Source organism: Gossypium hirsutum, chromosome D02 (genome assembly GCF_007990345.1).
Source record: "Gossypium hirsutum isolate 1008001.06 chromosome D02, Gossypium_hirsutum_v2.1, whole genome shotgun sequence".
NCBI lineage: Eukaryota > Viridiplantae > Streptophyta > Magnoliopsida > Malvales > Malvaceae > Gossypium > Gossypium hirsutum.
The window spans coordinates 3,641,726-3,657,464 of NC_053438.1; the positions used below are offsets into that span (position 1 = coordinate 3,641,726).

The 15,739-nt window shown below is 30.6% G+C and overlaps 1 protein-coding gene and 1 pseudogene across 1 annotated transcript in view; one reads left to right on the forward strand and one right to left on the reverse strand.

Annotated features, from left to right (window-relative positions):
- The window catches only part of LOC107943934 (receptor like protein 21), a 184,041-nt gene extending 169,196 nt beyond the window's left edge, over positions 1-14,845 (reverse strand). The window contains exons 1-4 of the mRNA XM_041088061.1: positions 14,125-14,845; positions 13,824-13,982; positions 13,481-13,639; positions 13,296-13,367 (exon numbers count right to left, since the gene is read on the reverse strand). Of these exons, the coding sequence (XP_040943995.1) occupies positions 13,296-13,367; positions 13,481-13,639; positions 13,824-13,982; positions 14,125-14,530 (796 nt within the window). The 5' untranslated portion in view covers positions 14,531-14,845. The remainder of the gene's footprint in view (positions 1-13,295; positions 13,368-13,480; positions 13,640-13,823; positions 13,983-14,124) is intronic.
- LOC107939055 (UV radiation resistance-associated gene protein-like) lies at positions 1,700-8,006 on the forward strand (annotated as a pseudogene).
- Positions 14,846-15,739: the final 894 nt, after the last annotated feature.

The following is a 15,739-nucleotide window of genomic DNA, read 5'->3' on the forward strand; positions in this document are numbered from 1 at the left end:
AAATTTCAAATTAAACAATTCGAGTTATTCAGATCAACTTAAATAAAAAAATTAAAATTTTTAGTTTAACTCGAATATGAATTACACGTTTCGAGTTATTCGAAAATCCGAATACGAAAATGTAAATTTACGTCGTATTGATAAATGTTTATATTTTTTAAAGTTAAAAGTTAAAAGTCAAAACCATTAACTTAAAAGGTAAAATTATTTCGTTTTGATAAATGTTTACCTATTAAGTTACAATGCAAAACCATTATATTGTTTATATAGTTAAATAATCTTGTACTTCGTCTACCAGTTAAATAATCAGCCCATATAAACGCAATATTGAGTATAAATAATAGGATTCATTAATTCGACTTGAAATTTTTTGACTCGATTCGATTTGATTTAAAAAAATTTAAATTGATTTCGATTGCTAAAATAAGATTTGTTAACTCGACTAATTCAAAATTTTTAACTTAATTCGATCGAATACTCACCCCTGTCTCTAATTGTGATGGTGAGTATAGATATAATCTTATTAACTTCGGAAGTTGTAGTATTGTTTAATTTATACATAAAAAATAGTTATTGCATCGTTATGCACTTTATTAGACAAATAGAAATAATATATCAACATAAAATTTAAAAGAATATAAATTTTTTTTTCTAGAGAATTTAATTAAGTTTATTATGTATATAAATATTTTAAATATTTTAAAATAATTAATTTTTTATTTAATAAATTATTCTCATACTTTTATATCAACATTTTCATGACTAAAATTAATAATTTAGGAGTTTATTTAACTAAAAAAAATAAGAGTTTATTTATACAAAATCTAATAATTTAAGGGTATTTTTAATATATTATCCTTTTTATAAAATTTATAATGGGAGTTAAAAGAAAATTGATTAAAAAGTGTTTATAAATAGTTGAAGTAAAATTGTTTGGCCTAAAAAAATAAATTATTTTGATTAGCTCTCTTTTGATTATTTTTTTTTCGAGAAATTATGTCTTATTATTTAAAAAGATTTTACTTAATTTCTTATATAAGTTAGAGAATTAATTTACTTCAAAATAAAATAAATCTTTTTGTTTTATAAAAAGGTTACTTAATTATTTTTGTTGATGACTTTTCTTTTTCTATCCTCTCTTATGAGGACTATTTTTTATAGTATGATTTTTTGACGTGACATATTAGGGGTAACTAAATAATATGTATAATAATATGTTATTTCTCTTAAGCTTGACACATACCCTTAAAGATATTTGTATTTAAATCTCACGGTATGTGAGGTAGTGTCGCAAGGTGCCGAGTTACTCCATAAAGCTGGCAAGTTGGAAGGTTAAAAAATTGGTGAGTGGCAAGTCATATTCCCTTGTTTGGGTCGGACTTCTGACGAGGACAAATTAAATCTCAAGTCGGGTCGTGATACATTTTATATCAACTTTCAAAGAAGTTACCAAATTTTTATAAAAAAAAATTACCAACTTAAAAATCATCAAATATTTTTTAATTTATTAAATTTAAAACACATGATAAATGTGTAAAATTCTATTAGCTTTATTTATTTATTTTCAATGAAAGTTTTATCTTATTCAAAAAGAAAGTTTATCTTATTATCTATTTTTAAAAGTATTTAAGCAATTTCTAAATCGGAAAAGTGAAAATGACATGAATCGTGAGATTCCTCCGTTAACCGCCACCTGTCATTCTCCGTTATACCGTAGACTCCCCCAAATAAAAACTCCCGAAACTGTTTTTCCCTCCATTTTCCCGAGAAAATTACCCCTAGCTAGCAAAGTTTCCCGAGAAAATGATTCGATCGGCGTGAAAAAGAACACTCTAACCGGGCGAGATCCAGTACCATGAGGTCGATCTATGATTCCTTTTTAAACTTACAGAATCGAAAGCTTTCCTCTTCAATTATTTCATGGAAAATCGAGAACAAGCCCGAGACAAAACCCTAATTACCGACCCGAAGAAAATCAATGCTGCACATGAAAATGTGCAACTAATTGAATGGGAAGATTTCGACAACGAGCTAGCTAGATTGTGGAGTTTAACTTCTGCCCTTAAGGAAGCTAATGAGAAGAAACAAAGTCTTCAAGAGAAACTCCAGTCACTAATTCAGGTAATGCTTTTTTTTCTGATTAAAATTAGGTTATCTTTGTGTTTGAAAATTATGTTATTTTAGCAAACCAATTTTGGGTTTTTGAACATAAGCTGAATTTGGGTAGAGGAAAAAAAAAGGGGTGTTTGAAGGGAAAGGGAAACTGGGAATATATTTGTTAATTGGGGGGTAATGACTTGAGTGAAAAGGTAAAAGGGATATTGTTGAAATTTCAGAAACTTGGAGTAGTAATCCAATTTATATGCTACTGTTTTTCCTGATTTAGAAAATAAGGGAAAGGAAAAAGAAGAATAAACTTTCTAAAATAGTTGGATCAAGTGATCAACAATTGAAACAAAGTTTTTCTGGATCCTTAATGTAGTAATATTGTTTAGTAATTTTATATGTAGTTGTAGAGAGCAAGGACCCATAATATGCTATAATTTTAGCTTTCATGCTCAATGTTGCTATTCTGAAATATAGTAGGATCATTGTTTACCTAATTTGCTGGTTTTACCTCTTGTTCCGGGAACCGATATGCATGATATGGATCACTGTTTTGATCATCGTGGTAGAAGTCCCAATTCCCTGAACTTGCCGAGCTATGAATCAAGTTGAAGTTATAGTTTTTTCATTTTACATAATGTTCCCTCACTGAAGTTTTCAGCTGTGTTTGATTGATAAGTGGTATGCTATTTAGTTGTAGAGTGCAAAGAAAATAGATTTCTGGTGTCTGCACCTAAATTACTTACTAGGTTGGGCGGTATAGGTTGTGAAATTGTTAAAGCCAATCATTTCAGTTTGAAATATAATGATTTCTGTTGGGTTGCTCAAATGCTTTAGCAAGAACACGAGACAGAAAAATTGTCAATTAAGCTTTACTGGGATAAAGGGCGATGATAATTGTGTCGGTGAATGGAACTTTTCCCTTACAAAATCTTAAATATTCAATCTGCGTATTCTTTTTAGTCCCAAAAATAACAATGTCAATTCGCATCAGTTCCCTTATCCTTCATTTAGTTTCATTTTGCTCTTCTACTGTAAGAATAAGTAAATTGTTTTCCTTCTTATGTCCTTATTTTGGAAATTGAGATTTTTGAGCTCTTTTCTACCGTCTCAAAAAGTTGACATGGCAGTCACTGTTTATTTGGCCGGATGCCCGGGCTTTAATGGGCTAAAGCCAAAGCTTATTTCGAGATTTGTTGCTGTTTGTACCAGATGGATTTATTGTTTCAATTCATTTTTTTTCCTTTTCAGATTTTTTTTTCCAGTTTTCTGTTTTATAGGGCTCTTAAAGTGTTTCATGTTGTCCATTTAAAGGCGTTTAAGAATTGCATTTGCATTCTTCTATGTTTATTTTACTTTTACTAGATATTGCACGTTGAATTGTTAAAGCCATATGACACTTCAAGGGGACCTGGTGAGTGATAATTTAGTTTTGTCTTCTGTGACCTAATTAATTGGCCCACTGATTAATGGGTGGGAACATGCTGTGCAGGTAAAAAATGAGTCTTTGAATAAACTGAACGAGCTTGAGGAAATGCGTGAGAGACTCGAGGCAAGGAAAGTAGTTATGGCAAACATGTCAACTCATTGCAAAGTTGCAACAGAGGATGCTAAAAAACAGGAGGAAATGCTTAGTACTGAAGTAAGATCATTGTTGGTTGCTGGTACCTCTCTTTCTGTAGCAAGGAAGTGATTACAGGTGAAGCATTTTTATTCTAGCTTAAATTAGCTTTGGAATTTCATTTTTATATTATCATGAATTCTGAATTTATGATATATTTGAAGGTTTCTTCTTATTCAGCTTTAGATGTTATATATTCTCCTCTCGGATCAATAAGACCTCTCTCTTTGCACCTCCACCCCCTGTGAAGGTGGTTGAGGGGCTTAGATGAGATGATTCTCATTCTATGAATTCCTTTGCATAGTCAAGGGTTATCCCCTTCTTGCTCTCCTACTTCTTTGTATCTTTTGTTAGATAGTCGGTTGGTAGTCTTGCTTGCGTGGCATGATTGATTATATGTTGTTTTTATCACAGGAAGCAAATAGATTACTCACTGAAGAAAGGGGTTGTGTTAAACTTAAAAATGTGCAAAGGAAGCTTCGAGCAAGGCAACAATATATGATATCACAAGTTTCATTATTGTATCCTGTAAAGATCTTGGTTGGACCTGCACAGGAGCAAGAACTTGAGTCCTATTCTAGCAGTAGTAGATTAGGTAATGTGCTAGTAGTTTTGGATTGCTAATGCTTTGCAATAAAGCCAACATATGGTCAGTGTCGTCAAGGCATGCGCCTAGGCATGCCTACGCCTTAGTTTTATACAACCAAACGCCTTGGACCCTTCCAGGTGAGGTCCATTTGATCAAGCGTATGCCTGGTGCACCTAGGCACACTTTTTTTGTAAGGCAATGGGCATTAGAAAAAGCCTGCCTTGTTGAATTTCTCAATATTTTATTTTATTTTTTACTGTTTTCATTTGATACACCTTTACTAATAAGAAAGGGATAATATCAAACTCTATAATTCTCAATATTTGAGCATTCACCTATAAAAATTTTGCAAGTTTTGTGGATAAACCAGACCACACTTTAGAGTTTACTATATATCTTAAAACTTTTACGTTGTAGACACACAGACTTGCAAAAACTCTCACATATACGTATTGCGCTTTACTGCACTCAGGCTAGCGCTTCCTTTTGTGCCTTGTGCTTGAGGCAATATAAAGGTTAGCACCTAGAATGCGCCTTGCGCCCTAGACAACACCGCATATGGTTTTAATTAGCAGCCAGTCTCCTCGTTTTGAAATCCATGTCTTTCCTGTTTAGTTTGTGGTTTATTTTTATAATCTTAATTAACATTTATCCTCTCACTTATATCATCGAGAACCCGTTGTGATGCTTGTTATATTTCCTCCTACGTTTTCTTTTTTGTTCTTGAGATTTTGGATGTTCAAAATGGTTTGAGGAAAACTTTACCAACAATAGCAGCTTCTTTCTCTTGAACAATTCCTTCTTGCAACACTGGGAATATCTATAAATGGCATGCCTGGATATCCATATCCTTTGATATCAAATATGGTTGGTCCAATATGATGTTTTACTAGGGGAGAATAAAATGAGTTATTTTTGTCAACTGGACAAGTCTTTTATGATTCCTAAACAGCTTAGGGAGTACCATTACCTATCACTTGACTCTTCTTTTGGTTATGATGGTTGTATTCAGTTATTCCTCTTTTAGCAATCTACTATTCAATTCTCCTCATATCAAAACAATTTTTTTTTGCTCTTGAATATTATGAACTTTTTACATATCTCTTACTTTCATGATTATATTTTTTTGAATTTTGTTTTGACTTTCACAAAGAGGTGGTGTCTGGTGATGTATTGATATGAAGTTCCTTTGTTCCTATCTTCACTAGGGAATCCTTCTGCATCAAAGCCCGTCAATCAAGGATCGTTGACAATTTTAGGTCTGAATCTCACCTTGCTTCCTTTTACAAAGATGAGTTTTTTCACTGACAAAAAGGAGGTTCAGAGATCTGCAACTGCCTTGGGATATGTTGCACATGTGCGTTCTATTTCTTCTGTGAAGTTATCATTTATTACTGAATTTGTTTTTTCTGATAATATCAAGCTGTGGATATCAAGTTTTTTGACCTACCACCTACAATCCCTTGTTGCTTGAAGATGCTGTAGTAATTTTTAATTGCTAGGATGGTAATATGGTATAGTGGGCTGCATCTTGATTGCTTGTTTCTCATGCTGAGGCTATAATTTTAATCATACCTATTATTGTTTCTTGTTTCCTGTTATTTCATCATTTGCAGGCTGTTTCACTAATTGCATCCTATTTACAAGCTCCCTTGCGTTATCCTCTGCGCTTGGGTGGTTCTCGCTCATATATTAATGACCATGCGTCTTCAATAGACCCTGCATCTTCTGATTTGTCATTGGATACAACACTTTCAGCAAATGTAAAGCTGGCAGAATTTCCGCTGTTTTTAGAAGGTCAAGACACGACAAGAGCAGCATATGCTGTGTTCTTGTTAAACAAGGTAAGCTTTTGCATATTAGTAATTCTTTTTCCAAGATGAATTATTCTCCTTTGGCATTTTTATGTATAGTATTGGATTCAAATGGTCTGCAAAGTTAGCTTGTCAATGCTCTTCAATCCACAGGTTGGAAAAACAGTGCATGTTTGTTCGTCAGCATTTACAGCTCATTTTATGTCATTGATAGTGGATAATCTTGCTTCCATCATCATTAATATCATGGTTGAATTGTTTGGAAGATATTTGATTTACAATATCTAGGTTCTTGTGATAGACACTTAAGACTATCTATAAACTTCACCGGCAGATTAGGTGAAGGATTATCAACAAATTTGAAAAATGTGATGAAGTCCCACCATGCATCTAGAAGGAGGTCCAGCACTCGAATCCCATTCCCCATAGCTAAAAACTATGTCACTGTGACTTGGTCATATCTCCATATCCATGTTCGATGTCGGACATGGGTAGTTAAAGAAAAATGAAGAGTTGATGCATGATAGACTAAGGACTAGTTCAAAAGTGCGTTTAGAAAAAAGTGTTTTTGAAATGTGGTGCGGAAAAGTGTGTTTGTTAGTTTTTAGTGTTGTTCATTGCTGCCAAAAATTGCGGTTGAAAGTTAAAGTGTCTATTTTAGACATGATGGTAGAAAGTAGAAAATTAGTGATGTTATATGATATTTAAATAATTTAATATAATGATACATGAAATATAACTTTTAAAAGTAATTAATATAAATTATTTGTAAAATTGATGATGTATAAAATATTTTGAAAAAAATTAAATATAATAATAAATAAGATTTAACAATTTAATATAATAATATATAAAATATAAATTAATCTAAGAGTATTTTTATAATTTTCACTTCGAAATGCAAAAGCCAAAAGCAGTAGGTTTTTGACTACAAAGCTATGTGTTCTTCATCACTTCTGCAGTGGAAAAACACTTCTGCAGTGTAAAAACACTTTTAACCCAAAAAGGCTTTTTCACCACAGTAGAAATAGAAAAAGGAAGGACCAAACATTTTTTCTACCCTGTTTTTGTCTCCTCTTTGAAAATACTTTCCAAAAAGTTTTATTATTTTTTTTCTGTTTACAATGCCTTAAATGCAAATTCCTTATAGAGTGCTTTCTTTTGATCCACTTGCATCATTGTAATAAGTTTGCATTGCCTTTTAACTTTCTATGTTGATTATCTTTTATTAAGTTTTGTGTTGGATCTTATGGTCAAATTCCTTTACATTATGTATGTTAATTTGCTTAGCCCTGATAAATGTTAGATATAGGGTTATCAGCTAATTAGGAAAGACTGTGATGATAGTCACACCTTACATCCAAAAGCAAAGCTTTTTACATGTGTATGTAAGGTTGCTAAGCAAATCTGATGAGCCTTCACTGATGTTTTCAGGTTATGTTTATGTTCCTTTTCGGCAAAGAACATTATCGAGATCACAGTATTTTGATTGCCTTTTGCTTGTTATGTTATTCGTTCTGAAAAGCTTGCATAATCTTTACTGTGATTGCAGGATATAGAGCAACTTTTGAATTTCATCGGTGTAAAGAGTTTAGGACCACGACATGTTCTTGCAAATTTGAAGGAGCTTCTAAGGTCTGTCCAGTCTTCAGAATATATAGATACCTGAATTAATTTTGATTTTGTAGGATCAACTATAATTAGCTACTTATTACAGTATGAATAGACAACCTGACCACCTTCACACACGACACATGTGCGGATTTTTTACCAATCCCATTTCATTAAAGAAAAAAAAAGAGCTTTAAAAAAGTATCACACTTTTTTGTTGTTTACAGAATCATAATGTTAATTAGAGTGGAATATTTCAGATTTCTGATGATGAGCATATTCTTGAGTATTGCAGTAAAAAATGGGTGTGGAACTTATTTGAACTTTGAATGTATGTTTTGTTGGTGAGAAAATAAAGTTGATAAAGATTTGGTAAATAGAATAAAATACTATTTTTTATTAGAAAAATATTTGGTACACTGCCAATCGAGTTATAATTATCATGACACAATATTAAGGGTAAGTAAAACATGTCATATTACAAATAATAAAATTATAATGACTCGAATATACGAACATGTCAAAATTTATGTACAAAGAATTATTAACATGTAAATGTATATTACGGTATGCAAAAATAAGATAATTGCTTGTTTTTTAAATTGAATTGTTATAACATATTATACAAAATACATTGTGAATTAAAGCATAATATGAACATGATATCAAAATATTAAATTTTTTTTAAAATTTGATGATACGATTAATTATGTAAAATATAACATGATACAAAATAACTTGAGAGGAAAAGAGGAATAAAGAATTGCATTGTTTGTGAGGTTTTAAAATATTCCAGTTTTAGATTCAATTCTGTAGTATGTTTGATTTAATTTTACATTAGATTTCCTTTTTAATATGCACTAGTGAACGCTTGGCAGTTAATTTAATTTAAAGAGATATTGCATATACATAATAATGGATTATGATTTTATATTAAATTTCATAGAAGAAAAAAGAAATAGATGGTTGAAAATGATAAAACCATAAGATAAAAGAGCTTTTATTCAAAATGCAAAAATCAACAAAATATTCATTATCGCTCAACTTAGCATAATTAAACATTTAGGTGTGGAAATCAAATCACAATTTGAGTAGCTAAACACATCGCTTGAAAATGTGATAAGTAAGAAAATTGCCCACATTTGAGTAGCGACAGGTGGTAATGCATTTCCCAACAAGAGAAAACCAAGCTCTTCGCCAGTATGGATTTATGTAGAGGACAACAAAAATTGTCAACAACACAACTACATAAGAAACCAAAAAGCTCACACAAAAATCATAAGTATCTATCAAACCATCTTCTCCTTTATCTTCTGATACAGTTGATATCGTTGATGGTGAATCGGTTTTGGAACAACTTTTATGCAGTATAGGTCCACAAAGAAAAGGGTTTCCTTCATAACTGTTTTCAATAAAGGTCCCAAATTGAGCTTTTGGTTCGGGAATACTACCTGACAAGTTGTTGTATGCCACACTGAAAACCTCCAAAAAGTTCAACTCTACCAACTGATTGGGGATTTCACCACTCAAGTTGTTGTAAGAAAGGTCCAAACTCTCAATTTGATGAAGTTTTGCGAATGACGAGGGTATAACTCCGGTCAACTTATTGTGTGAAAGGTTTAAAGAATGGATTTCACTCAAGTTCCCTAATTCTGGTGGGATATGACCAGTTAAGTTGTTGCAAGATAAATCAATCCCAGTCATATATGAAAGGATGTCGCCCTTGTATGAATAGAACCCACTCTTTGTTGTGAACTCTATTACTTCTTCTAAGTAGCTACTAGGATAGTAAGAATCCATTCCCAAATTTAGTATCATACTGCGTGTTGTTTCATCCTCTTCTATAGATGGCCCATAGAACCTAGTTTCTAGAATCTTCTTCGTTTGCATTGGAAGAGATAAATTTCCCAAACAAGAAGGTATAGGACCAGAAAACATATTTCGAGAAAGATCTATGATGCTTAAAGAATGCAACTTGCATAACTCAATAGGAACTTTACCATGAAAATGATTATCTTTCAAGAGAAGAACCCTCAAAGAAGAAAGCGTGTAAATCCATTTTGGAATACTACCTGTCAAATTGTTTCCTCTAAGATCTAAAGTCACTATTGAAGAGCTATTATAAAAAGCAAGTGATAGTGGGCCTCTCAGTCTATTCCCGTGGAGGTGGACAATCTTTATGTATGGTGGATTAAAACATGACGGTATAGAGCCAGATAAATTATTTTGAGAAAGATCCAAAAATTCCAAGCTATTCAACTTGCAAAATTCCATTGGAATAGAACCCTCAAAACTATTGTTGGACATAGCTAATCTCCCCAAAAACGATGCATTCCCTATCCATCTTGGGAGCTTTCCATACAACTTGTTGTTACTGAGATCAATTTCCCATAGTGAATTTGGAAACTCAAAAGTAGACACATCAACATTTGTCATCTCTCCTGAAAAATTATTTCCATCCAAATATAAATGCAGCACCCCATTTGCGCTGAGAATCACGGGTACTACATTTCCACTGAGGTTGTTATTTGATAGTCTCAAAGTGGACAGTAAGCCTTTCGCGATCAACTCTTCTGGAACTTTTCCATACAATAGATTGTTTGATAGATCTAAAGTTGATAAGTCCTTCATGCCACTTAAACAAAGTGGGATATTACCTTCAAAAGCATTCTTGGATAAGAATAACCGCCTCAAATGTGGAAAAGTTGAACATATACCAGTCGGAATTTGACCTTGTAATTTGTTTTCAGATAAGTCAATTGAAGATACATTAGAAATAAGAGCCGACGAAAGTGAGAGAGGACCTGTAAATGAATTACCCTTCAAGATGAGATCTTCTAACTTTGTGTTGTTTTCTAGCAACCAAGTTGGTACAGTTCCACTGAGATTGTTATGCGAAAGATCCACATATCTCAAGTCATATTGGTAGTAAAAAAAGGTAGGAACTTTACGATTGAGTTGTTGAGATGTTATGCACTTTAGCAAACTGATGACTTCCAATTGGAACTTTGGGATTGAGGTATAAAAGGAAGGTTCCAATACCATCTTGTTTTCATCAATCGAAAGGGATTTGAGGTTTGAAAGGTTTGCAAATGGTGCAAATGACAGCGGAATTTGAAAATGGTTTCTTGAAATATCTAACTCGCGAAGAGATGTCAAGTTACTAAAACAATGAGGAAGCATTCCCTCAAGTGCATTCTCACTCACATCCAACACTTCAAGGTTCCTTAGATCACACCATCCTGAAAATTTTATAAATAAATTCATGGAAGAAGTTTCAATTAAATTTTGCTTTATAAAACAGAATAGGAGATAATATATTACAGAAAGTTCATAAAGAAATCAAATTGAGCCATAAAATTATTTACCTTGATTAGGTAAGGGACCAATAAGTCCACAATGATATAAAGACAATGTTTTAAGAGAAGCGAATACTCCAATGCTTTGCAAAATGTTGGTGTTGAGAGTAGAATAGCCAAGATATATTTCCTCCAAACTGCTCGACACATTTGAATCTAAGCAATGTCAAGAGGTATTAGATAACGGTATTATAGAAAGCCTCTACTAAGTAGAATGCTTTATTTTCTGTGAATGAAATGAAGTATATAAATATATATATATTTTTTATGAGTTAGATTATTCATGATTTATCTGAGATAAATTTTGATAGAGAGAAGATGTTGAAACTTTAATATAACTCTTCATCCATTTTATTAATTATACTATTTTTTTCTTTTTAGTATTTTCTTATATTATTTTTTAATATAAGTAATTAACTGATATAGCTAAGTTGTATAATTTTCAAACTCCAATCAACAACACTATAAATAATATTTATAAAATAAAACATGTCTACACTAAATGTATGTTTAAATTTCATAAAATTGAAGATATTTTTAAATTATTCAAAATTCACATGTCTACACTATAAATAATATTTATAAAATAAAACACGTCTACACTAAAATTATTATATTACCTTTAAAGATGCCAATAGTATATAAAAAAATCAAATAGGTATTTTACTCAACAATAAATAAAACTCAAAAGAATTATAAGTAAACTCAGCGGATTAAATGAAAATTTTAAAGCATTAAATCTTGGCCCAAAAATAGAGTTAAGTTAAAATTCAAAATTCAAAATTCAATAAATTATTTTAAAAAATATATTTATACAAACAAAATAATTATAAACATTAATATTTTAAAATGATGAAAATTTTAAAGAATTTTAGTTTCAAACCAAAGTCCAAACACATTATAATGGATGATTTAGAAAATGTTTCACCAAACCCATATTTTAGTTTCAAGTATGATATGATATAACTTTATTAATATTTATGACAATAACCGTTATTATAATATATGAGATCAAAACTAAATTTCTAAATTAAAAAAAAAGGAAGTTTAATTAAATGATACCTTGGTGGATCACCAAATCTTTCAATTCATTATATCTCATATATTCTCTTCAAACATTATTATATTCTTGTTAAAAAGACTAATATTTTTACCTTTCATATCTATTGATCCTTTCAATTGGTTCCCACTTATGCTCAAAGATTTCAAATTTGAAAGCTTGTTAAGGGATGCAAATACACTAGTATTGAAGTGATTTCCATCTAAATAAAGCTCTTCCAAGTGGGTCAACTCCAATTTTCTACCACCATCTACAAAAGATTTATATAATTTCATCACTGAAATGAATTGGCATAAAATTTAATTATATGTAAGAATTTAGGTAATTGGTTAAATATAAATGCATACCTTTAAAGGATTGAAAGCTTTCAATTTGATTCCCATCTAAATTGAGTTTCTTCAAATTTGTTAAATTGCTCAATCCTATACATATCCACGTCCAATTCAAAAAATCATTATGTTAATAATTTTAATTTCTACTTAATATTTTAATCAAATAAAAATAAAAAAAAAAGTAAATCTAAAACTTGAATTGAAGATGAAAATCCTCAAACGTGAAATGTGAATGTTCAAAATTGAAACAATTAATTTTAAAAGGTTCTAGAAAGAATTATCAAGAAAAACAAAGTTATAGCTTTAGTACCTTTAGTATCTAATGAGCCTTGTAAACCGTTCCAACTCATATCCAAGGACTTTAGGCTTGAAAGCCCTTGCAGAAAGGAAATTGTGTTGTTCCGAAAGAGATTAGCACTCAAATCAAGTTCCTCTAAGTTTGTTAGCCTCAATTGTGTTCCATCTATCATTGAAAGAAAATAATTAGTATAGTTAACATCATTCAAGATATAAATAGTTAGGAAAAATGTTTGTTTGAGAAGGAAGAGCCAATTTACAAGCTTTCCGATGAACTGATTCAATATATAAATACTTTGTTTGAGATACCTTCCTACTTAAATTACTCAATTTTGAAATTCAATCCCAAATATTGATTACTTATATATATTCATGATATGATAAAAGCAAAGACATATTGCAACATTAACTGTCCCTTAAACAAAAATTGGTTTTAAAGTAAAAAAGAAACATATAAAACCAGTCTACCTTTAATATGAATTGACATATAAATACTGTACTTATACCTTTGTTTGAGATGCTTTCAATTCTGTTCGAACTTAAATCCAAGTACTTCAAGTTTGTCAAATTATTCAATCCTGAAATTCAATCCCAAATATTGATTAGTTATATATATTCTTCGTATGATAAAATCAAACTTGAACATACATTGATTTTGTAAGTTAAAAAGAAACAGGTAAAATCAGTCTACCTTGAATATGATCCAGCCTTCCTTTCAACTCATTACCTCCCAATCTTAAAGTCTTCAATGATGAAAGATTTCTCATATGGAACAAAATGTTATTCTTCAAAGAATTCCCACTTAAATCAAGAGTTTCCAAGTTATTGAGTCTTGAAAGCAATTGAAAACCTGATATATATACATAATTACTTGTTAATTGTTTTTTTCTTTCTTAGCTATATGAAAATTTTACTAAAGCAAAAGTGGAATTACGACGGATAAAAAGAATGGAAAACTAGGTACCAAGCCTAGAAGACCATCCTCAAACTCCACTATACAAATAAAAACTAACAGCAGACCAAACTTAATTTACCTCTTTGATGACCTGATCCTTCAAATTTGTTGCTTGATAGATCTAAATACCGGAGAGATGAAAGCTCACTTAAAGATAACAAAATGCTGTCATTCAAGTAGTTTTCACTTAAGTCAAGGATCTCCAAATTACTCAATGTGGATGATAGTTTTCCAAAGCCTATAGAAATATTCTTTTAAATATATACAAGTTAGTGACTTTTCTTCCATAAAATAAAATAAAATATAAGTAATTGCAAATTAACGATGGTAAGAGTAGTGGGATAATAAAAGATGTAATTAAGGAAAAACTAGAGCACGACCTTCATTTTCAAGGTTACCACTTATGGCATTCCCCCGCAAATAAAGACTCTTCAATTCCTCAAAGGGAAGAAACATAGAGGTATTGAGATACCAGGCATTGAGATTCCTATTATCCGTGTTGTATCCTATACTGTTTCCCCATTTTGAAGAACTAAGGGAGAGTTGTATGAGTCTCCTAGTGGTGGTGTTACACTCAACTCTTTCCCATTTACAACAATCTGAACCCTTCACCTCAACCCAACTTTTCAATTGATTATCATAATTGAAGAAAGGCTTGAGATGCAAGAGAGCGATTCTCTCATGCTCCAAACAAGCATCAGTAGTACACCATCTGCATCCTTCTAACACCAACAACATTACTGCCATCCTAATAAACCTTAACCATTTCCACTCCATCATCATCATCTCTCTATTTTCACTTCTCTCTCAGCTATATGTTACTTTTTGTTAACTTCTATATGTATATAATCTAAAGAAGCCTAAGCTTCTTATTTATATACAAGCAGAACATACTGCATCCCACTAATTCATTATAATATAAAAATAATATATAATTAATTAATTCCTCAAAAATTGGATCAATCTAGGTTTCTTATTTAGGTAAATTCCTTATTGCAAAAACTCTTGGTGGAAATTGGTTAGGAAAGGATGAACGGACCACAAGAATGCTAATGTTAATCTTGAAAAATGAATGGCCAAAAAAATATGAAAAGTGAGAGGTGGACATAAAATCGTGTAGTTGGAGTTATAAAATTCTTCATGTGGCTTTCTTGTGAGTTTCCTTTATACCCTTCTTACACTTATACAAACTTAGTCTTGACTTGGCTTTATTAATGGAAAATTTAGGTCTTCATTTTTGGTTTTATTCATGGAAATTTTACTTCTTTGATTTTGGTTTTATTAATGGAAATTTTAAGTCTTCAGATTGCTTTTATTCTTGCACGTTTTAGGTTTTGATTTTGAAAATTTAGTTTTTTTCATCTCTATTATTATAAAATTTCTTGATTTAATTAATATCATGAGTTAATTTAACATTTTAAAAAATATTACATTCACTATTTTTTAAAAAAATAGGAGTAACTATAAAATTTAATTATTTATATAATATTTTTTTATAAAAAACTATTTATTTCTACTAGACCACTACTTTAAAACAATCCATTATCATATAACTTCTCTTTAATAATTCACTATTCTTTGAACATTCATTAGTTTTTGAAACATAAAATTTATAAATAATTATTTTTAATATGACTTGAGTTTTACTTGAACCATTTTTTAAATTAGTTAATTAAATTGGGTTATTAAAAAAAATTCCTCTTAACTAATAGCCAAAAAAAAAAGCCATCATGTAGAAAATTTTGGTTTTATGGAAAAATAAATACTTGAACTATTACTTTAGATTTTGAAATGTTCAACTTGATATTGACATCTGATAATATGTACAAATTTCTCATTCTTTTGAATTTTAGTGATATTACACATATGATAATATGTTTGCCACACCAAATTTGAAAATAGTAGAACTTAATGAATTTAACAGATATCTAAAATATCAAATTAAAGTCTAGGAATTAAATCTACAACTTCACTAAAGTACAAGAACTATGGTAG